The following is a 23,514-nucleotide window of genomic DNA, read 5'->3' as shown; positions in this document are numbered from 1 at the left end:
GTGGCTAACCATCTTCGTCTGTCGGATCTGCATTTAGAATAAAGGTACGGGTTGGTTTTGATCTGCGTTTGTTTGGATTTGCGATGACCAACGATCTGCGTTTATTTGGTCTTTTTGTGACTAATAGTCTCTTTTATTAGGACCCCGAGTGATTTTTTCGCCTTGTATTTTGCTACGCCTGATGTGTACCATACTAAGTTTGAAGGTAGTGAAAACGCATGCGAATATTGCATGCATCAAGCACAATTTTGTCAAAACACATATTTCGGTGTTCATATTTTATTTACAAAGAAACACGATCTATTACAGAGGTGTTACTTTTTGCCATGCTGTCCGCACTGGCATGTGTGATACATGCTGTTACTCGGTGTGCGGCCGTCTTGGGCGTGACCGGCATCGCAGTCAGTCCATTCCCACGTCACTTCCGGGTTGTTCCAGCCCATGCCGGTGATCTGGTTAACGCCGTTTTCGAGGTCAAAGTGCCATCCGTAGCCGTACTGGTTGACCCCGTTGTTGCCTTGCTGGCTGCACCAGCTAAGGTTAGGGTACTCATTAGGGCACAGGTTGGTAACCATGAACACTTTCGACAGTCCTTCAGCAACTCCACCGCCCTGGCCGTCGACGAAACCACCTGCGAATGATACATGTTTTAATGTGTTTGGAGTGTTTATGATTTACACCGGCATTAAACAGAAAACAAATAATGTTATTTATCGCTTTAGCTTAGGAAAGGTTTTTAATCGGGGCAGATTTTTCTTCTTTTATTAAAATAATTGTATCAACACTGGGTGAGTACTTTTTATATAGATTTCTATCTTCTATTTGTTACCAATTCACGTTTTGGTCATAGATAACATATAGACTTCATAAGTAGAAGTAAAGCCTCCTCTGCAAGTATTGGGCTGTTTCGCTTTCACTGTGACTCGTACCCGCGCTTCTCACCGCTAAACCCGGTCCAATCATTGTTTCCGACCACAGGAGGGAATCCCGTTTTTTTTTGTTTTTGTTTTGCATACATGCTATAATAGAAACGTTTCTATTATAGCATATATACAAAAAAATAAATACGGGATTCCCTCCTGTGTTTCCGACCACTGTGAGTTTGGTTTGTTCGGGCAGGTTGGGTTTGCTCTGAGTCCTTATGACCCCCCCCCCCACCACACACACAGCCCAAGACCAAATGTGCATAACTTTCAATTAAAACCTAATAACTGAAGACATGTGAGCAATGTGAATTGATAAGGAATGATCGCCTTTCGATCCGGATCCTCACTTAATGATACCTCAAGCGCGGAAATACATTAACTTCGAAATACACACACTCTGCAAGGAAATACGACGTGAACAAAATTCGCATCTATGAACGCAGATGTGATAACTTGAATCTACATAGCAGTGGTCGCTGTTATAACATGTCGGTCTTGCATTCGTGAGGTCGCGGGTTCGTGGCGAGTGAAAACGAAAACACAAACAGACAGCGTTTAAGTACAAACGCACTCCTTCGTGTATCAATAATAAACGACTTAACAGACAATAATAAATAAATTTATTTTCCAATTGAAACTCACCAGTTGTAGTAAGCTTGATGCATTTCCCGCATGACTGACCACACCATTTACCGCCCCCGGCGTCAAATAAGGCTTGATTGGCTGCCACTACGAACCCGCTGTGGTTCCATGGAAACTGAAAGCATTTTTAGAGTGTATGATGTCATGAGTGGCGTGCGTAAAGCAAAACCAACACCAGCGTCGAACATGACCGGATTGGCTATGATCGCCACCCCGATGTGGTTTCGCGGAATCTTGAATCATTTCTACTACGCATGTATGACATCAATGTAGACATAAGAAAAGACAAACTAACACCAGCAACATTGTTGAAGTGAGTGCCACCATGCGCCCTCTGTGTTCTCGTGGAAACTGAAATCATTTATATAAGGTATGGGTGACAACATTAAAACAAAAACAACACCAGCCTTGAATAGGGCTTGTTTGGCTGCCAATATGAACTCTCTGCTTTTTAATTGAAATCGAGAACAAACATTCGGGGTTTGAAGCCATTTTACAAATCGAAATTTGAACAACCATATGGGTATGAAACTTCGATTTATAATTTCATTGACGAAGTTCTGCCTGTTGGTTATATATGTGGCGAATAGGAAACGGCATCGTACCTGTACATCTCTAACCAACAAATTGCACACATGAACTGATTAGCAATAATCGATTAAATAGTGATTAAAGCCCAGCGCATCATGACCTCAAGCGTTATTTTGCGGTTCTATGTACCTACCTGATTGTCGTTGTTCGAGGGACCGCAGCCGCATGCCCCTTTATGATAGTCAGCGTAGTTTGTCGTGGAGGCGCACTTCTTGCCGTGGTACATCCGGGGATGTCCAGTACACTTCTGGCCCGCCTCTGCCAATAACGCACCTGCAACGGCATTACATGTAGCTGTCAATTAACCATTTTGACAGATCTACACAAATAATGAAGAACAAGTTAAAGTTTGCTATGTCAGTTAACTTCAACAGAAGCGCAAATTAAATGAGCCTTGTTCTAAGAGATCTTGGATTTATGCATGTGCGCAAAGTGTCATTCCAGATTAGCCTTTGCGGTCCGCACGGGCTAATCTGGGAAGACACTTTACGCACATGCATTAAGCCCATTTGTCTCAGAACGCGGCTCAAAAGTTGTTACTCGGGCCTACTGGCGGACAATGTTTACATCAGTTCATTTAATATCAAACACGTTATAGATTTTAGTTAGACAGCTTCGTCTAAAAACTAAACGGAAACATCAACACAGCTATAAAATGCATTTTCAGCATATTACCACATTACAGAATACAATATAATGAAAAGAATGGAGAATCAGTTTTCACGCACGATTGTGGTCTTTGAGTAAGAACAGTAGCAAGCCAAGTTTGCAGTCATTTTCATTACGAAAGTAAGACACTTCAACAGCAAGAGTAACACAACCGAGTTCGACTTACCCGCTACTACAAAAGCAGCTATAATGATCCTCATTTTGGTTATATTGAGCGTTCAAGAAGAACGCTTTCTTATATAGGGACGAGATAACTTACGAGCGACCTAGTTGCCAGCATAGAAACTTTGATATGTGTCCTCAACATATCTGCAAGTAATGGAATGGGTTGGAGAGATACGTTGGGGTCAGAATGTAGTTCTCTAGGTGATAATGCAATTTGACCATTTGTATGAAGAAAATTAGTATATTAAATTTTATTTTAATTTAAGAATTAGTAGAAAGAGAAGTAGTAAAAATTCATGGGGTGTAATTGGTTTGGTGTTTCGGGTGATGGAAGTGGTTTGGTTGTTTGGTGGTGGTGGTGGAATGGTTTAGTGGTTGTTGTGGTTGTGGTGGCAGTGGTTTGGATGTTTTGTGGTGGAGGTGATGGTGATGGTGAAAGTGTTTTTTTGTAGTGATGGAAGTGGTTTGGTTGTTGTTGTTCTGGTATGTAACGTTGTTGTTGTGAGTGTGGTGGAATTGGTTTGGTTGTGGTTGTTTTTGTGGTGGAAGTGGTCTGGTTGTTGTTGTGGTTGTTTAAGAAGTGGTCTGGTTGTTGTGGTGGTGGTTGTGGTTAACGCGCACATGACTGTTCAAAGACTAGCAGCAGCCAGAAAACGCTGACGTCATCATCATCAGCAGCAACATCAATCAAAGAACATGTATCGCTATTTATTCTGGCTTACATAATATTGATTTTTTTTAAATCCCTGTACCATTTTGAAGAAAAACGGATCAGAAATCTGATTGTTAAAAGTGACAACCACCGCATGCATACACATGTTTGTTTGATAAATTCGATGTCAACAAATGTTGGAGTCCGTCGACAATCGTACTAGTACGAAGATAGCAAACCTAACTAATGTCATTTAACGTCTGGTGATAATGAATTAAGGACACCAGAGTCAATCCTAGGACATTTTACTGGCATTTTACATGAATTTTACAGACAAATTTCCATTTCGCAACACGAACACTGAAATCCTTAACCACAATGAAATTAGACTTAAAAAGAGGAATTACTGTAGTTTAACATGCCAGGGGTTTTCTCTCTATCATTTAACTATGTATTCATTTAATTGTCGTTTGAAAATTAGATGTGGAAATATAATGATAAAGTATTTCCGAACACACAAGTCTACCGCAATATATGCTTTCACTCTTCAGCTCTTTCGTGAAAACTAATTTTTGACGGGGGGGGGGGGGGGGGGGGCGGTTGGAAAAAAATATGTCAATGTCACTATATGTTATTATCGTGATCCTTATGTTTTCCAGTAATATATTGATTTAATTGTATGACTACACCCTAACATGTCAACTCATAGGCAATTTATGTGGCTGGGCTGTAAAATATTGTGTAAACATATTTATATATTTAGGTATATTGATATATTTATTGATCGTATTTTTTGTATAAATACCACTTTTATAAACTATACAGCTACTACGGGTGTACAATTTATTTAAATTTATAATGGTACACATGTTTATGTACAAGATAATTTTTACAAAATGTTCGGTTTTATGAAACGATTTTGAATGATATGAACTTTTATTTTTTAAACATTGCATTATATGTCTTTGTTCTTGATGTTATAACTGTGAACAAATCTAATAACTGTAAACATATCTAATAACTGTGAACATATCTGATAACTGTGAACATATCTAATAACTGTAAACATATCTAATAAATGTGAGCATATCTAATAACTGTGAACATATATAATAACCGTGAACATATATAATAATCGTGAACATATCTTATAACTGTGAACATATTTAATAACCTTGATGTTATAACTGTGAACATATATAATAACTGTGAACATATCTAATAACCTTGATGTTATAACTGTGAACATATCTAATAACCTTGATGTTATCACTGTGAACATATCTAATAACCTCGATGTTATCACTGTGAACATATCTAATAACCTTGATGTTATCACTGTGAACATATCTAATAACCTTGATGTTATAACTGTGAACATATCTAATAACCTTGATGTTATAACTGTTAACATATCTAATAACATTGATGTTATGACTGTGAACATATCCAATAACCTAGAGGTTATGACTGTGAACATATCTAATAACCTTGATATTATGACTGTGAACATATCTAATAACCTTGATGTTATAACTGTGAACATATCTAATAACCTTGATGTTATAACTGTGAACATATCTAATAACCTTGATGTTATAACTGTGAACATATCTAATAACTTATTATTACAGTGATATTAAAACTGTGAACATATCTAATAACCTATAATTACAGTTTATAGCTATCCATACAGGTAACAACAATGTATTAAATTACATTTTCCTCAAATATGTTTTAGCAGAATACAAAGTATGTACGAAAGTATTTGTGTAATGTTTGTTGAGCACGCCGAATCGCATGGAAGAAATGGTTCTCCATTATTTACACTTTTTTAGATTTTTTCTCTGGAACTGAAATTATTTCTTCATTATATGTTATATGTTAATAACGAAAGATCTAAGTTTTAGATTTAATGCGGAAACATTGATGTCTAAACTATTGCTTTCAACGTATCATTACAACGTATTGTAAATAGTTAAACTGCTATGGGAATTCCAATTTATGGAGTTTCCTGGAATTTACAGGCACACCATTTAAGATAAATTAATTAATAATGCTCGAACGTGGCTGCTATCCGTTTGGAATGATCCACACACTATGTTTGTCGTATCATGGAACTACATGTATTTATAATAAATTTCACGCGGGTTGATTTCCATAGAGAAACAATGTAATCGAGCGCGGGCTATCTGATTTAATAATGACCAGGAGCCAATGTTTGAAAATAGGTTAGGAGAACTTTCGGAAGTTGTTCATTAAAATGTTTACGCTTAAAAGCGTATTTATAAATGTATCTTTTTTCTGTGCAATACTTTGAAACAAACAATATGTTTAACCCATGTATGCCGAGCGTCTAGGAAAAAATGCCTTGACAAACAGCGTAGACCCAGATGAGACGCAGCATGATGCGGCGTCTCATCAGGGTCTGCGCTGTTTGCTTAAAGGAATTTCTGTAAGAAATATTCTAAATATAGAAATAAATATACTAGACATCTCTAATTTTGCAAATAAAATGATCCAATTAAGGAGGATGGGAAAGTCCACTTGGCATAAATGGGTTAAGTTAATTACGAAACTATTGTGGCATATCCGACGAAAAATATTATTCGTTATTTCCGACCTTTCAAGAATGGTTTTTGGATATGTAAATCACACTAAAATAACAATAAACATTTGCTTATTGTTTTTTTATGTTTTTATTTTTCTGATACTACAGTAGTTATTTTACAACATAAAGCATATAAAAGTTAAACATATAACAACATGGTATGTTTCGTATTACTGCATGCAACGACTACGAACTTAAATTGACATCAGTTTAAACTTACTGCTACAAAATGACGATATATACATTGACAATCTTCATATAGATTGACCATATTAAGATGTTTTTTACAGCTACATCATCAATTTTTATAAAATGAGCCGCGCTCTGTGAACAGGGGGTTTAATGCATGTGCGTAAAGTGTCGTCCCAGATTAACCTGTGCGATCCGCACAGGCTAATCAGATACGACACTTTCCGCCTCAATAGGCATTTTGCTAAACAAAAATTATCATCAAAGCGGAGAGTGTCTCCCCTGATTAGCCTATGCGGACTGCACATGCTAATCTGGGACGACACTCTACGAATGTGCATTAAACCCTCTTTTCACAGAGCACGGCCCATTAATATATTACTTTCAGACGGGTAAGAAGCTATAGTTTATAATAATATTAACATTCGAACAATTATTGAATTTACAGATATAGTGGAAATTATTTTACTAGGTAAAAAGTATACTTAAAAAGAACTGTTAGAAATGTTTTTTTCACAAACACAAAAACAAAAAAGGCCTTCTATGATATTCAAGGGACAATGCCTGCAGTTTACAATGTACAGAGTTTCAAAAGATATCGACATAGGGTATGGAGTAAATTTTCTTGGTACTTAATGAAAACTCATCAATCGAACATGTATTGCGAAATACTTATCAACTCCTTTATACATATATAACAAAGTCTCTATTAGCCTTGTTGTATTTAAACAAAAACGCTGTACTTATTTTTTGCCGAAGCTTTCGACCTCACGGTCTTCATCAGCGGCCATTTTTTATTTTCAGATGTTTTATTATGAACGGAAATGACGTCGTGCATTTCCGGCGTAAACGTTGAGGAGGTTGCCTACCGGAAGCACAGACAGGCGGTGAAAACACGGCTCGTGAACCGTGGATATGACGGGGCGTTTGTGGAGACCGAATTGATAAAGGTCGACAATAAAAAGAGAGAGGACCTTTTACGCGAAAAGACAAACTCGGAGCATAATACAAGGATTCCGCTGGTGATAACGTTTTCGCGCGCATTACCAAACATCGGCCGTATCATCCGTAGACACCTACACACGCTGCACACGTCTGATAGAAAGAAGGAAGTGTTCTCTGAGCCCCCATTAGTAGCCTTCAGACGGGATTGCAACCTGCAAGACATCCTAGTGCACAAAAAAACAATAGGATGTTCTTCCGAAAACCCAATATGAGCGGGCCCTGTGGGGCGCAGAGATGCGCCATTTGCCCGTATATGATGAAGGCGGAATATTTCACAGATCCCAGCGGCAGGAAGTACAGCGTCAGAAACAATGTTGATTGCAAATCATCCAATGTTGTGTACACGGTCAACTGTCGTCGCTGTCGCAGGTTCGTGTATGTGGGAGAGACAGGCGGAACTCTGTACCAGCGACATCTATTGAATCTGTCGCGTATTCGCACACAGCACAGTGACCCTGTAGCTGAACATTTCTACACCGACGGACATTCCATGGATGATTTCCAAATAATGGGACTCGAAAAACTCAGCGGGTCGGACGAGTACCGCAAAACCATGGAGCAATTGTGGAAGTCAAAACTAAGGACATACCGACCATATGGCATCAACGTGCAAGAATAAACGTTAATAAAAGGGCGCGTAAACAATGTTTACGCCGGAAATGCACGACGTCATTTCCGTTCATAATAAAACATCTGAAAATAAAAAATGGCCGCTGATGAAGACCGTGAGGTCGAAAGCTTCGGCAAAAAATAATACAGCGTTTTTGTTTCTATATATATATATATATATATATATATATATATATATATATATATATATATATATATATATATATATATATATATATATTATTCATTTGTTTTTTGAAAACACAATATAACTTTGCGTAATGTTCAATCTGTTTGCGTTAAAAAGAACTTTACTATTAATACTTTTCAAATGATTCTTTGTACACAATATAGTACATTACACAACAAATACTTATTCTATGAACATTTTTAACAGTATCACAATATTGAGATAAATTATTAAACAAAACACGTATATGAATACATGTGCACTGATTATGTACAGACGTCAGGTTACTGTAACGTCGTTTTGTAATAATATTAAAGATGGGCCTTGATCTGTGAAAAATGGGTTTAATGCATTTGCGTAAAGTGTCGTCCCTGATTAGCATGTGCAGTCCCCACAGGCTTATCAGGGACGACACTTTCCTCCTAAACAGGATTTTTGCTAAGAAGGGGCTCTCTGTACGACACTTTACGAACATGCATTAAACCCCTTTTTCACAGAGCTCGACTAGGCTGAGGTGTAGGATAAAATAATGGCGAGGCTTGTCGTGTCTTTTCTTTTTCGTGTCGAACATGATATTTAAAAACGATATGGCTGTTAGCAATTTTTCTGATTTTAATGCCTTTACGCCCCTATTTTGAAAGGCGGTGGAATTGATGTGCTGTATGACGTTTGACGTGTTTCACATGACGTTGTGTGCTATTGAAATTAATATTTGTCAAATACTTTTTTGTTATCTTCATATGTATGTCTGCTTGTATCCAAGCGTGTTTTTATTCAATCTGATTCAGTTCCATCGAAAACGATGGCTTCATAAATAATGCCGAGTAATGTAATGCACCTATAAACATTGACTGATATAAAACCTATACTACTTACCGTTAATAAAATAAATATCACACCCTTGGTGTCAGGTCGATTTTAGCGTACGGGTGTGATAAAATAAGATGTAAGATCATACATGTGGCCACTAAAGAATTAATAAGAAGAGGATAAAACACACGCGATTTTAAAATTAAATGCTTAAACCCAATTGCATTTCGTTTTAGATGATAAAACGTCTGTGTGCCTTTATTAAATGGCATTATAAAATATGCTAATATCATAAAGAATCTATATCAAGTGAGAACACATGTAATAGTAAATATTAAGACATAATATATAACGTTTTTATTTTTTTATTTTAACATATGTATTTGACGTTTTAACAAATGGTAATTGTTCATATGTATCGACAGAAAGTCACTGGCTGAATTGTATATTCATATAAGACATTTTTGTGCGAAAACTGGGCTTAATGCAGGTGCGTTACCCCAGGCAAGCCTTTGCATTCCGCACTTGCTAAGCAGGGACGACACTTTCCGCTTTAATGGTATTTTTCGTTTACCGAGTTTTTGTACCTTTCCGGAATTCAAGTTCAGGCGGAACATGTCGTCCCAGATTAGCTTGTGAGTGAACCCTCGTTCGTATTAACAAAAGACATAAGTGGGATCAACACCGGACATTCTATAGATATTGTGCAAGTACTCTACAGGGGTGTGAACGTTAATGGCAAAATGTGTACGCCCCGAAAACAGTTACATCTAGCATGCCATAAACAAAGTGTATATGGATTAGTTGTAACAAAGTCATATTACAAATTTCCTTAAACATGCGGCGACGCGCTCGAGTGTGTTTCGTTCTCTATGCTCTCGCTGAGAGAAGCATATTTGTTTAACTTTATGAAGCTATTCACAAACATTGGCAGAGAGATGGCTAACATGATCACCCCCGTGACGCATAGCGACGCCACGACTCGCCCCAGGCAGGTGCTCGGTGCTACGTCACCATATCCAATGGTAGTCATGGTAATGACAGACCAATACCAGGCCATAGGAATCGAATAGACCGTTTCGCGCGTCTCGACGAAATAAAACAAACTAGCAAACATACCGATTCCCACGCAAAGTAACAGAGCCAAAAACAGAAAATCGCCGACATTCTTGCGTATGGAATAAAGTAGTATTTTCCCAGTTCTGACGTTTTTAACCAATCGAAACAGACGAATAGATCGAAATATCTGCATGCATGTTAAGACGTCTAGCCAGCGTGTTTCCATATACCGATATTCTCGTTTAAAATGGACGATAAAGCCATACGCGATATTAGAGGCCAGAGCGCATGCGTCCAGAATATTGATCACTGAGACACAGAACAGTTTCAGAGATGGACACGTGACCAGGCGAAGGAGCAGATCGCACGAAAAGAACAGCAACGCGATGCTCTCTAAGACATCTAAGGAAAAGACTGGGACGGTCAAATTCGGTACGTGAATCAAAGTTCCTCTAGACGTTACAATAACATCATCGCCATAAACAACTGGTAAGATGTTCTCTTCTATGGTTGGGATTGTCCAATTTATGGGTGCCGGAATAGTCCATTTTATGGGTGTCGGTATTGTCCAATTTATGGGTGCCGGGATTGTCCAATTTATGTACGCCGCTGTTTGTGCTTGATTTTCTCGTGTTTTTGCAGCGTGATCACCTGTCGATGGTGTTTCCTCAGTGAGTTCAGTCGGTTCAAAACTTGTGGTCTGTGTTGCACTTTCTAACGTTGTTGTTGTTGTACTGAATACGAGATTATGAGTGTCGGTGTTGACGCCAAACTTATCACTTGTTTCATCATTTTCTTCTTCCTGTTCCTCTTCCTTTTGGTTGGAAAATGTCATTAAAGGCAGGAAGATGAAGTAACTTCCGCATACAGGATAGCCGAGATGCTCCCTGTACAGGTCGGTGTCCTCACTGTCTGTAGATTGAAGAATGAAATATAAATGACATAAGACAAGTCTAAATTTTAAATAAAAGGGGTAAATATAGGTATAGAGTCTGATATTATTAGCATGATGGCATATTCAGCCGACTTTCAGATTTCCCTCCTTATCACTGTCGTCCGTTAACACTTTGTGAACATTGTTTATCTCCCTTACAGGTACCCATTTTTATACCTGGGTGGAGAGAAGCAAATATGGGATTTTTTATATTTAGCTCGGAGAAATTCGGTGGTCAGAGGGGAATTCGAACATGGGACCGTCTGATTCCTAGACCAGCAGGCTTCCAGTATACCCCTTTGAAGTGAAAGTATTCATATTGACTTTTGAACAGTTGTGTAACAACCATGTATTTATAGGGAATAATGTAGATGCATTGATCTTCGTTGACATACCATTTCGATGATTAATAAAACAGGCATTTTCGTTTGGTCTAACTTGTGTACGACGACACATTGAAATACGTAGTGCTCTAAAAATAACCGATCACGTTAAGGGTAGCTAAAATAGCACAGGTATAAACCTCAAATTAAAAGAGGGGTTGTTAACCGGTCGATACGGCTGATGTATTAAATATGAAACAAATCGCCTTGCGATCTTACAACTTGTATTATAATAGTTTCAATACTGATCACGTTACGTTAAGGCGGTAACATTTTTATAACGTTAAGTATATAGCGCTTATACTCGTAGTGCTATTATTACTTACAAATGAGCCTCGCTCTGGAAAAAGGGGCTTAACCCTTTACCACTTAGATACGTATTTTTATTCTTTTGTAGTCCCTTAAAAAGTTAAATTTAATTAAAGACCTTTCTTATTTGATTGAAGTTTTAAAGGGTTCATTTCCAACCCTTATTTACTGATGAGCAGCAAACAGCATAAAATCTGAACAGACTGCAAGTTACTCGCAGGTTGTTCTGGTTTTATGCTATTTGCACAAAGCCATTTCCACTTTGGCTCCGAGTGGAAAAGGGTTACTGCATGTGTGTACGGTGTCGTCTCAGATTAGCATGTGAAGTCCACCCTGACTTATCAGTGACGATAATTTCAGCTGTAATGATATTTTGTTAAAAGAAAGTCTTTTCTTAGCGAAGGCGGAAAGTTTCGTCCCTGAAAAGCCGGTGCAGACTACTTCGCCAATCTGGGACGACAGTAAGAACATGAATTTAGCTCCGTTTTCACAGAGCGCTACTCATGTATACCTGTGTATTCCATATATTCCAGGATCTCGCAGTGCGAGGCTTTTCGACGCATTAACGGCTCCGTACTGAGTGCCATTGTTATAATCGACAATATCACCATCGCTATAACCAGTCCAAAATACAACTGAAGAAAAGTTGGAAGCACACACAATTAAATCTTTATTAATTGAGTCGCGTTCTGAGAAATCTGTGCATAAATCATGTGCGTAAAGTGCCGTCCCAGATTAGCCTGTGCAGTTCATTTTTGTCTAAATGATGTCTCTTTTTAGCAAAAATCCAATTAAGGCAGAAAGTGTCGTCCCTGATTAGTCTGTGCGGACTGCACAGGATAATCTGGGACGAAACTTTACGCCCATGCATAATGCCCAGTTTTTTCAGAACACGATTCAATTAATTAATTTTTGAGTCGGTTTACCTTAAGAACAGTTATCAAAAAGAAGTCGGCAGTTCATATGCAATTGTATTTTTAAAGATTCATTTGTATAAACTCGTGATGCTTTTTTCCCATAAATATTCGACATATGAAAAACTGACACCAAACACCAAACACCTGACATTAGCTCTGTAACGTCTTACCCGTGCTCTTTTGTGTGTATTAATACCGGTTAAAAAATTGAAAAAAATCTTGATACCAAATGAATTTAAACTTTGCCAGCGTTGGCGAATTAAAATATAAACAGGGAAAAGAACCCAAACATTATCAAATAAAATAAAAAAAATTGTTTCTGCAATCGCCCTTTTTACGGACAATTCGTCGGATGAATTTCAGTTTTTTATGAAATTTCTGAGTTTTTTTTATTTAATATCTGTTGGACTGTTTCCGATAATTGTTTCGTAATTTGCTTCAAAGAAAGGCGTATGTCACTCTTTTCAGATCTTGTAAATTGCAATTCTTTAAGCATTGCCTTTACCCAAGTTAAAAAAAAACGTGCTCATAAAGCATTCGAAAACACCCGAAATTTATTATAAAATGATCCTTATAGTATTGTTCGACATGAGTCTCGTCCAGGGCTTAATGCATGGGGCCCGTTTTATCAAACATCGTACGACATTTTCACCTTACGATGCAATTTTCGAAGCGCCATAAATATGTAAACGTCACATTTATAATTACTTTTGTTGAATATTTCCATTCATTTCCAAAGTAGCTGTCAAATATCCTTTATATTTGAAACATACAGATCATAATCACTTATATTTTTAAATTACAAAATTCAATCGTAAGTTAACATTATCGTACGATCTTTGATAAGACGGACCCAGGTGTTATCCCAGATAAGCCTGTTTAATACGAGCATGCTCATCGGGGACGACGCTTTCCGATTTTTAATGAAATTTTCGTTTGAAGAAAGCCTCTTTAAAACGAAAATCCACTCTAGGCGGTAAGAGTCGTCCCTGATTAGCCTGTGCGGTTTGCACAGGCTAAGCTGAGGGGACCCTTACGCACATACATTAAGCACAGTTTCCCCACGACGAGGCTAAAAATAAACGCACTCACTTTGGCTCCCAAAGATTTGTCCGCATTATCCACGACACTCCAAATCCGGCTGGTCACTGCTCGCAACCTCGGGTAGCAAGAACCCTTGTCCGCGTCGTTCTTTTTTGGGAGGACGGGTGATTCAAGTAGAAAGTTGCAGCGAGTCTTTTGGTCTTCTTTGAAAGCATGGTACCTGAGGTAAAGGCTTGAATGTTTTTCCTTTGCAATTCGACTACAACGTCGTATTTTCTTAACTTCGACTTACTTGTTTTGTTGATTTTAAAATTTATCAAACATGTAGACGCATAGTGTTTATGGAAGTTAATTTTCAGATCAGACATTGTGTCACAAAATCGTTCAATTTCACGCCATGCGCGTATCGCCATAGTGACGTAACTCGCATTAACTGCATCTTGCTACATTGCGAATAGGGCAAGTCCGTCCCTTTCCTTTAATGTCAATTTATCCGTATTACAACGTGGAATGAAATACATAACAATAACGCCACATGTGAATTCCAGTCCAATTCAATATCTAATATAATTCATATTTTCAAATATATAAGGACAGTCTGACAACTACATGATTGAACCTTTCTCGATCCGTTCACCTCAAAATCTAATCGAAGAGTGTCGTTTCTATATAAAACATCTCGTTTTATATCAAAATACACTTAAACATAAAATAACAATATTTCTTATAACACATTTGATTGGCCAAAGCGTTGTACTTGTTAAATTCTGGTTGGCTTGGTCAAAGAGATTCATTAGTACTACTTGTTAATTGCCGATTGGCTGACCGCTAAAGTATTGTTCCAAATGAGACTCCCCGGAAATGGTGTGACTAAATTATCACGTTTACCCATTTACCGGATATTCATTGTAGACATCTTATTAGACTCGCGTGACCATTTCAGTGGATGTTTTTGATTGTCAATCCAGATTACACTTCTGGCGAGAATAGGGTATTATTCTAACCATTGTACTCGCACAGTTCAACGGAGGTACTAGATAATTTAATAAGATTAAAATTCCCGCGGCAGTACTTTCGACCATTTTATCAACTTGGACATCTTGTTCAATATACATCGTTGAATTACATATTCGTTCGTCCAGAGTATCACATCGTTGACCTTTCAAATTGTTGATCTAGTCTATTTTAACAATGAATGTAAAGGTATGTCTGTTTTTGCAAAATATTTTAAGCACATTCAATTATTTTATTATAAATTTATTTTCCTTATAATTAGACATATATTAATTTTCCAAAATTCAAGTATTATATTATTAAAAAATTTCAATGAAAGGTTTATTAATAATTTCCGATTTATATATTTAAATTTATTTATAGTTGTTCATAACGTTACAATTGATCTCAGTTTTACGTGATATGTGAGGCATCTGCGATTACTCTTATCCTGCAATTGTTGAATGCAGACATTGCGAAATCTGTCAGACAGACAATCACTTAAAAGGGTGGGATTCAGACAGTCAAAAACAACATAATTTATATTTAACGTTAGCCTGTTTTGCTTTTATATGCCCCCTTTCGAAGAAGTCGGCATATGGCAGTCATACTGTCCGTATGTCCGACGTGTGCCTCTCAGCGAAAATTCCTTCGTCAGCTTTAACTTTTCCATATTTTGATCGATTCGATTTTTATATAACTTGACGAAAATATCAGCCATCACATTACGACATGTTGCGTCGCTTGCAATATTCGCGTCCTTACTTAAAAGGTCAAGGTCACGTTTCCAGTTCAGAGGTCAATTTTAGTCATCAAACAGCTGGTCCGGACTGTTACTTTGTCATTCATCGTCCAATCTTAAATTATTTACCACACATGATAACCATTAATACTTGTAGTGGATATCACCTGCTCCTTACCGCAAAGGTCAAGGTAGTAGTAAGAGGTCAAAAGTCAAATTTTGCATAACACGGGTTGTTTTTGGCACTTGTGTGAAGTCTGAAACAAATGTCGAATGTGGATGAATCCGTTACCTTTAGACAAATTTTTTGTTTAAAATAGTATGCATAGTTATATACACATTGCTTTAAATGCTGCATTATGGCTGAACAAATCAGGTCATGAAAAATTACTGAATAAAAATCACTTATGTTCATTCTTTGCCGTTTTTTGTGATTATTATGTTTATCTTGAAAGTCTACCAGTGTGTGATTGAAAGGTTTCGCGGAGTCGGTGAACTAAATACCTGAAAGCCTCGCTATTGCAAAACGTGGTTTAAATCTTGCGCGTTAAGTGTCAGCCCAGATTAGCCTGTGCAGTCCGCGTAAACTCGATTTCCTCTAAGATGATATTTTTTACAAATGGCAAAGAACATAACAGCGGAAAGTGTCGCCCGTGGTAAGCCTGTCCGGACTTCAATCTGGGATGACACTTAACGCACATTTATTAAAAGAGTTTGCACGATGTTGTCAAATAGTTTTGAATTTATATCAAATGTGTAAAAGAAAATGATTATACATTTATTTCAATATACATTAAAATAAAACTTAAGAAGAACATGTGTCGAAAAATCTGAAATAAGCCTACTTGTAAAGGCAACATTCCGTGAGCTCCGATGTACTGATACCCCAGTAGTCCATCTCGTCCTTAAACGCCCCAATACACATGCACAGCGGGATGTGCAGCCGGCCCGTCTGGTAGTACGTCATTATGGCCTTGAAGGCGTCCGTGGATCTACCGTGCACTGTGATATGTTCAGAACGAGTGGCTGCGGTTGAAGCCTCGATTTCAGCATCCGGCGAACGTATAAGTCCTAGATCATTAGAAGGACGGTTTGGTAGTGTGATATCCACAGCATTGGGATAGGCGGAAACGTCTTGTTTCTGCTCCAACTGCTTTTTACACAGTTTTGCAAGCACATGCTCTGGCCTCCATTTGACGGTCGCCTCCTCAAATTCAAACAGTTTTCCTGATACGAATATTTTCATAATTACACTTTTTGTGATGCCTCTTTATGTAACTTTGTTGTTAATGGTTAACTTTTATTTCAATGACCGACTTTTGTTATTACAGATATTTCAAAGTTTAACGTGCTATTTGAACGTAATACGGATTGTGACTAATATGACTTATATGACTCGATTCTGATTTAAATATAGTTTAAAGTCGTTTACTTAAATGACAGTTTATTGATTCTGTTGTATGCCGCAGTCCTTAGGGAGATGTGGACCATTGACATTACCAGTATCTATTTATTAAGGATGATTGATGCTTGTATGATAACATCTCTTACCCGTTGGTACGCACGTTTTGCAATTATCCCTGTGGGTATTATTCAAGTTTTGAACTGATGACACTCGTATAATTATTCATTTTCTTCTCTAGCTGGTAGTGTATAACAGTGGAGTCGCATGATTTGATGGAGAGGCATTTACAGCATTAGCTCGAGCTAACCTTTTGCTACCATTAATTTTGTAAAAATAAAGCTTTTACTAAAAATATATCTATCAAATAAAAAATAGAAGTAGTAGTAGTAAAATACTATTTTGTCCAATCCCATCAACTTTAAAATTGAAACACGAACCAATAAAATAAGCGACCGAAGCTTCATATTCTGCGAAAACTTATGGCTTGAATACCAATTTAAACCATTTAAATAGCAATCTTTTCATGAGGTGTCCACTAGCTTTCTTCCGGTCAGCTCTGCATATTCTTTCTATCTTACTAAAGCAATTGTTCTATTAACCTAAAGTGATTTGACAACGAACAAAGTGTTAACGCGATCGTAGTCTGTATTTTTTAAATTATATTTATATTCATTGAATGAAAACTATATTGATGTCTAAAATTCGCCAATTTGTCGAAGAAATAGTTTCGAACGAGCTTTTCCATGACGTCAACCTTAAGTCATATCCAATCGTTAATGATTTATAGTCTCGATCAAAGAGAGTTCAAATTCATTAATTTATAAAAATTAAAGAATTCATATGTTGACATGTGAATCAGTCCTTCAGAGTACATGACCATTATAAAAACACATTGACATGTTAATTTTTTTAATGTTTACGTCTAGTGTTAATTTAAGTAGAAACTGTTTGATTAAATATATTGTTTGTTCCGAAGTATTGCACAGAAAAAAATACATTTTTAAATACGCTTTTCAATTTAAGCGTGTACATTTTAATGTACAAGTTCACACAATTCTTCTAACCTACTTTCAAACATTCGGTCACGTCATAATTACATTGTTTTTCAATGGAAATCATAATTGAAACATGTAGTTTCATGACATAACATTAAACTGAATCATAAAATAAGAATGTCTCTTGGCAACAAGTTTTAGTGTTACTATTATATTTTTATTAGTCATACTATAAATTAGTTGTTGCCTTTTTATCAAACCAATATATCTAAACATTTCAAGATGATTTGCTAGATTGTTGAACACTGGCTATTTTTCTGAGCATAATTTTACTTTCAATTATTATGATAGCGTGTTTTAGTATGTTTTAATATGTTTTATAGTCTCTTATAATTCTTATAGAATGGCTGTATACATGTATTTGTAAATATGTGTATATGGATGAGACTGAAATAAATAATATATATATATATATATATGGCAAAGGTCCCTTTGTGCGTGTGTGGATCATTCCAAATGGATAATAGCCACGTTTGAGTATTAATTAATTTATATTAAATGGTGTGCCTGTTAATGTTACAAAATTCCACCAATCGGAATTCCCTGAGCAGTTTTACTATTAACAATACTTTGTCATCATGCGTTGAAATCATTGGTATATTGGATATCAATGTTTCCGCATTAAATCTAGAACTTAGATCATTCGTTATCGCATATAATGGATAATAAATAATTGGTAAGGAAATAATTTCAGTTCCAGAGAAAAAAAAATAAAGACGTGTTAACAATGGTGAATCATTTCTACCATGCAATTCGGCGTGCTCAACAAACTTAACATAAAGACTTTCTCATAAAGTTTTATTCCGCTCAAAAGTTTATTTTTAGGTCAATGTAATTTAATACATTGTTGTTACCTGTATGAATAGCTCTCAACTTTAATGATATGTTATTAGATATGTTCACAGTTATAACATCAAGGTTATTAGATATGTTCACAGTTATAACATCAAGGTTATTAGATATGTTCACAGTTATTACATCAAGGTTATTAGACATGTTCACAGTTATAACATCAAGGTTATAAGATATGCTCACAGTTATAACATCAAGGTTATTAGTTATGTTCACAGTTATAACATCAAGGTTATTAGATATGTTCACAGTTATAACATCAAGGTTATTAGATATGTTCAGAGTTAAAACATCAAGGTTATTAGATAGGTTCAGAGTTAAAACATCAAGGTTATTAGATAGGTTCACAGTTATATCATCAATTTTATTAGATATGTTCACAGTTATATCATCATGGTTATTAGATATATTCACAGTTATAACTTCAAGGTTATTAGATATGTTCACAATTATTAGATATGTTCACAGTTATAACATCAAGGTTATTAGATATGTTCACAGTCATTATATATGTTCACAGTTATTATTTATGTCCATAGTTATTATATATGTTCACAGTAATGAGATATGTTCACAGTTATTAGATATGTTCACAGTTATAACATCAAGGTTATTAGATATGTTCACAATTATTAGATATGTTCACAATTATTAGATATGTTCACAGTTATAACATCAAAGATATTAGAAATGTTCACAGTTATTAGAAATGTTCACAGTTATTAGATATGTTCACAGTTATTAGATATGTTTACAGTTATTAGATATGGTCACAGTTATTAGATATGTTTTCAGTTATTAGATATGGTCACAGTTATTAGATATGTTCACAGTTATTAAATATGTTCACAGTTATTATATATGTTCACAGTTATGAGATATGTTCACAGTTATTATATATGTTCACAATTATTAGATATGTTAACAGCTATAACATCAAGAACAAAGACATATCATGCACACAATGTTTAAAAAATTAACGTTCTAAGAATTTAAAATCGTTTCATAAAACCGAACATTTCGTAAAAAGTAACATATATAATATATATATATAGTTATATATATATATATGTATATATATATATATATATATATATATATATATATATATATATATATATATATATATATATTATTGCTGTGTAGTACAATGGTTTGAAAATATGTATCATATATATTTTCAAACCATTGTACTATCCAGCCAACCCAGCGATGTATGTGGCTTAAAGGGGCCTTTTCACAGACAGACAGACAGACAGACATTTTTTTCAGACTTATACATAAGTACATCGTCTTCATACACAAATGTACACATTGATTTCTGTCACGTAAATAGGTTTAACAACAATACATTACATAACATAACATAAATGGTGATTTACAAGAATACGTAAATTCCATCAAAGTGGTTATGATTTTTTTTTAAACATAACATAACATAAATAGTCATTTACGAATACAAATGTAAATAAACACTATCAATTGCAAAAATACGTTAATTCCATCAAACGGTGTTTAAAAATAAACACAATCAATTGCAAGGATACGTAAATTCCATCAAAGCGGTAATTATTATTTTTTAACATAATATAACATAAATGGTCATTTAAGCATACAAAAATAAATAAACACAATCAATTGCAAGAATACGTAAATTCCATCAAAGCGGTAATGATTTTTTTAAACAACATTATTTAGAATTGTATTTCTTATAGCAAGAGCTTCCTTCATATACTAACATACATTTGAAATTACTGATTTGTCACATGAAACCAATACCTGGTGGAATTTATATACAGATGGGTTAATATAAAATTTACGGCTTATATATTTTTTCCTTAGATCAGTGTACCATCGGCATATACATATAAAATGGTATTCATATTCTAAATCCAAGTCATTTCAACATAAACGATAACGTTCATTTCGTGGTATTTTATTTTGGGCGTTTGGATTTTCAAAGGATGTGCAGAGACTCTTAATCTTACAACAAATAGTCGCAGTCGTCTAGGTAGTAACTATAAATATGTTTCATATTCCAAACAGCTTTTAAAAACTTTATAATTATCTAATACAGTACTATTATTAATTTTACCTTACCATTCTTGTTTAAAATTGTCAACAAGTCTACAGTTTAGAAGAAATGCACATTAAAAGTAAATGAAGATCAACACAAGCGTACATCTTCAATTACGGAAGATATAAATAAATACAGAGTTTTTTTCAAACGGAATCAATTACGAACTGTATTTGATTGCCGCTAAAAACAAGCACGTATTTAATTGAATACAGACTAAGGAAAATGTATGGCAAGCGGTTCGACGTATAATCCCAAGAAACTAGGTTTCTCATGAGAACCTAGGTTTTCAAATGAGAACCTAGGTTCTTACGAGAATCTTGGTTTTCAAATGAGAACCTAGGTTCTTGTGAAAACCTAGGATACCAAACGAGAACTTAAGTTCTCAGATGAAAACCTACGTTCTCATGAGAACCTAAGTTCTATATGTCTATGAGAACCTAGGTTCTCATGAAAAACCTAGTTTCTCATGAGAACCTAGGTTCTCAAGCGTAAACTAAGGTTTTCAAATGAGAACCTAGGTTCTCGTGAAAACCTAGGTTCTCATGAGAAACCTGGTTTCTTTGGATTTCATAAACCTAGTTTCTCATGAGAACCTAGGTTCTCATGAGAAACCTAGTTTCTTGGGATTATGCGTCGAACCGCTTGCCATAATTAACCTCCAGTTGTCTCCTTTTGTTTGGTACACGCTGGTGGCATATGTGTAAAATGATAAAAATAGGAGTGAAACCGTGAATGTTACTCCCTTAGAATGAAATTAGTAAAGTAATCGGTCGACATTGGTCTGAACACGTTAATAAAAAAATTAAACTGTTCATTAAATACATCTTTAATTGTAAATAATATTTTGAGACTTAAAATTGAAACAAATTCAGATCAATCGTTACATAATACATTTTTACAGCATTAAATGAGTTTCAGATATTCAGTTCCCTTGTTCGGGCCTCAAACGACTGTACGGTACAGTTTTCTATTTTAAGTATGTCTGACATAGCATTATGGTATAAATAAAAGTTTTATCTCTATTGATAATGTGTAATAATGTATTATTCAATCGTAAGATATCGGCAACACTGCAAGAAAAACTTATGCACTAAAGACTTTGCAAACATATTTCAATAACTTGAGATAATATCTGCACATATAAAGTTCTTAACGGCGTGTTTTCATTCTGTCCAGCCCGTGTGTACTCATATGTGAACCCCATTGGTCCTGCGCCCTGAATAATATGTGTCCCGTATTCCAAACGAGCAAGTTTACGCCGTCCGACGCGTAATTCTGAAAACCTAGGTTCTCAAGAGAACCTAGGTTCTCAGAGATCCGAGGTTCTCATGGAACCTAGGTTCTCATGACCTATGGTTCCCAAATGAAAACCACGGATATGGCAAGCAGTTCGACGCTTTATCCCAAGAAACTAGGTTTTTCATGAGAACCTAGGTTGTCATTTTGAGAACCTAGGTTCTCATGAGAACCTAGGTTTTCAAATGAAAACCTAGGTTCTCATTTGAAAACTTGGGTTCTTGAAGCCATGAGCATTCTTTAAGCGAGAACCTAGGTTTTCATTCTGAGAACCTAGGTTCTTATGAGATACTTAGTTTCTTGGGATTATGCGTCGAACCGCTTGCCATAATATGCATATAATAAGGTATCGAGATCCTAGCACAAACTTTACGTCGTTGCAGACTAAGACGATTGTAAGGAATTGCATACCCGATATCCGGTTGCAGAATCAACGGTGTCTTCAGGGTTTGACACACGGGCTGGACAGAATGTAAACACACCGTAAAAAACTTTATTTTTGCAAATATCTCAAGTTATTGAAACACATTTGCAACAATCTTAAGTGCATACAATACTTTTTTTCTTGCAGTTTGTGTCAATATCTTAAGGTATAAAAATCAATCCTTGAATACGTCGAAAATTGTCACGTTGTGTGAAGCATAACCGTGCATTACATATGGAATCTTTGAACAAAAACAGGGTTATTAAATAAAGTAATTTTGATGTATTTTAAATTGCCATAAGAAGCATCAAAACATGTCTTTTATGCACTAGTTGAAATTCTTAAGAAAAAAATATTTTAAAAAGTTTTTTTAAACACCACTTACCGGTGTGTTTGCATCCATTAACGTTTAATTGGGAACCCCACAAAGTCACGTGATCCTGCAACTTGATATTGATATATGGATATTCAAGTCGGACCAAAGCAAACTACGCTTGCAAGCGATTGCAGATTAAAGAAAACGCAGATTCGTAGTAATTGCAGACCCAAGAAAACGATGATTGTAAATGATTGCATAATTTGGCAAACAGATATTTGAAGACTTAAGAGAACGCGGATTGTTTTTAAATGAAGACCAGAGCAAAAACAGATTGTATGTAAAAGCAGACCAACGCAAACACAGATTGTATGTATTTGAAGACCAAAGCAAACGTAGATTGTATGCAATGGCAGACCAAAGCAAACGTAGATTGTTTGTCATTTCAGACCAAAGCAAACGCAGATTGTATGTAACTGCAAACCAAAGTAAACGCAGATTGTATGTAATTGCAGACCAAAGCAATCGCATATTGTAAGTAACTGCTTACCAAATCAAAAGCAAATTGTAAGTATCTGCCTACCAAACAAACGCAGATTTTAAGTAACTGCTTACCAAACAAACGCAGATTGTAAGTATCTGCTTA

The 23,514-nt window shown here is 35.7% G+C and overlaps 1 protein-coding gene across 1 annotated transcript; it reads right to left on the bottom strand.

Moving 5' to 3' along the window:
• Nucleotides 1–263: 263 nt before the first annotated feature.
• On the bottom strand, nucleotides 264–3,127 carry LOC127842795 (endoglucanase-like). The gene is made up of 4 exons (XM_052372509.1): nucleotides 2,995–3,127; nucleotides 2,293–2,432; nucleotides 1,569–1,683; nucleotides 264–631 (listed from the first exon to the last, which is right to left on the bottom strand). The coding sequence occupies exons 1-4, from the start codon at nucleotides 3,026–3,028 to the stop codon at nucleotides 315–317; spliced, it is 606 nt and encodes a 201-aa protein (XP_052228469.1). The 5' UTR covers nucleotides 3,029–3,127; the 3' UTR covers nucleotides 264–314.
• Nucleotides 3,128–23,514: the final 20,387 nt, after the last annotated feature.

The sequence above is a fragment of the Dreissena polymorpha genome, chromosome 8 (genome assembly GCF_020536995.1).
Source record: "Dreissena polymorpha isolate Duluth1 chromosome 8, UMN_Dpol_1.0, whole genome shotgun sequence".
NCBI classification, from domain to species: domain Eukaryota; kingdom Metazoa; phylum Mollusca; class Bivalvia; order Myida; family Dreissenidae; genus Dreissena; species Dreissena polymorpha.
This window is presented reverse-complemented; position numbering and strand designations above follow the sequence as displayed.

What these genes read in the sequence shown, in the direction of transcription:
- LOC127842795 (XM_052372509.1), bottom strand. Translation starts at nt 3,028, where the DNA reads ATGAGGATCATTATAGCTGCTTTTGTAGTAGCGG. An exon ending in AGCTGCTTTTGTAGTAGCGG is followed by an intron (nt 2,433 to 2,994) that starts GTAAGTCGAACT and finishes ATGCCGTTGCAG; the next exon opens with GTGCGTTATTGGCAGAGGCG. An exon ending in CATCAAGCTTACTACAACTG is followed by an intron (nt 632 to 1,568) that starts GTGAGTTTCAAT and finishes TATCATTCGCAG; the next exon opens with GTGGTTTCGTCGACGGCCAG.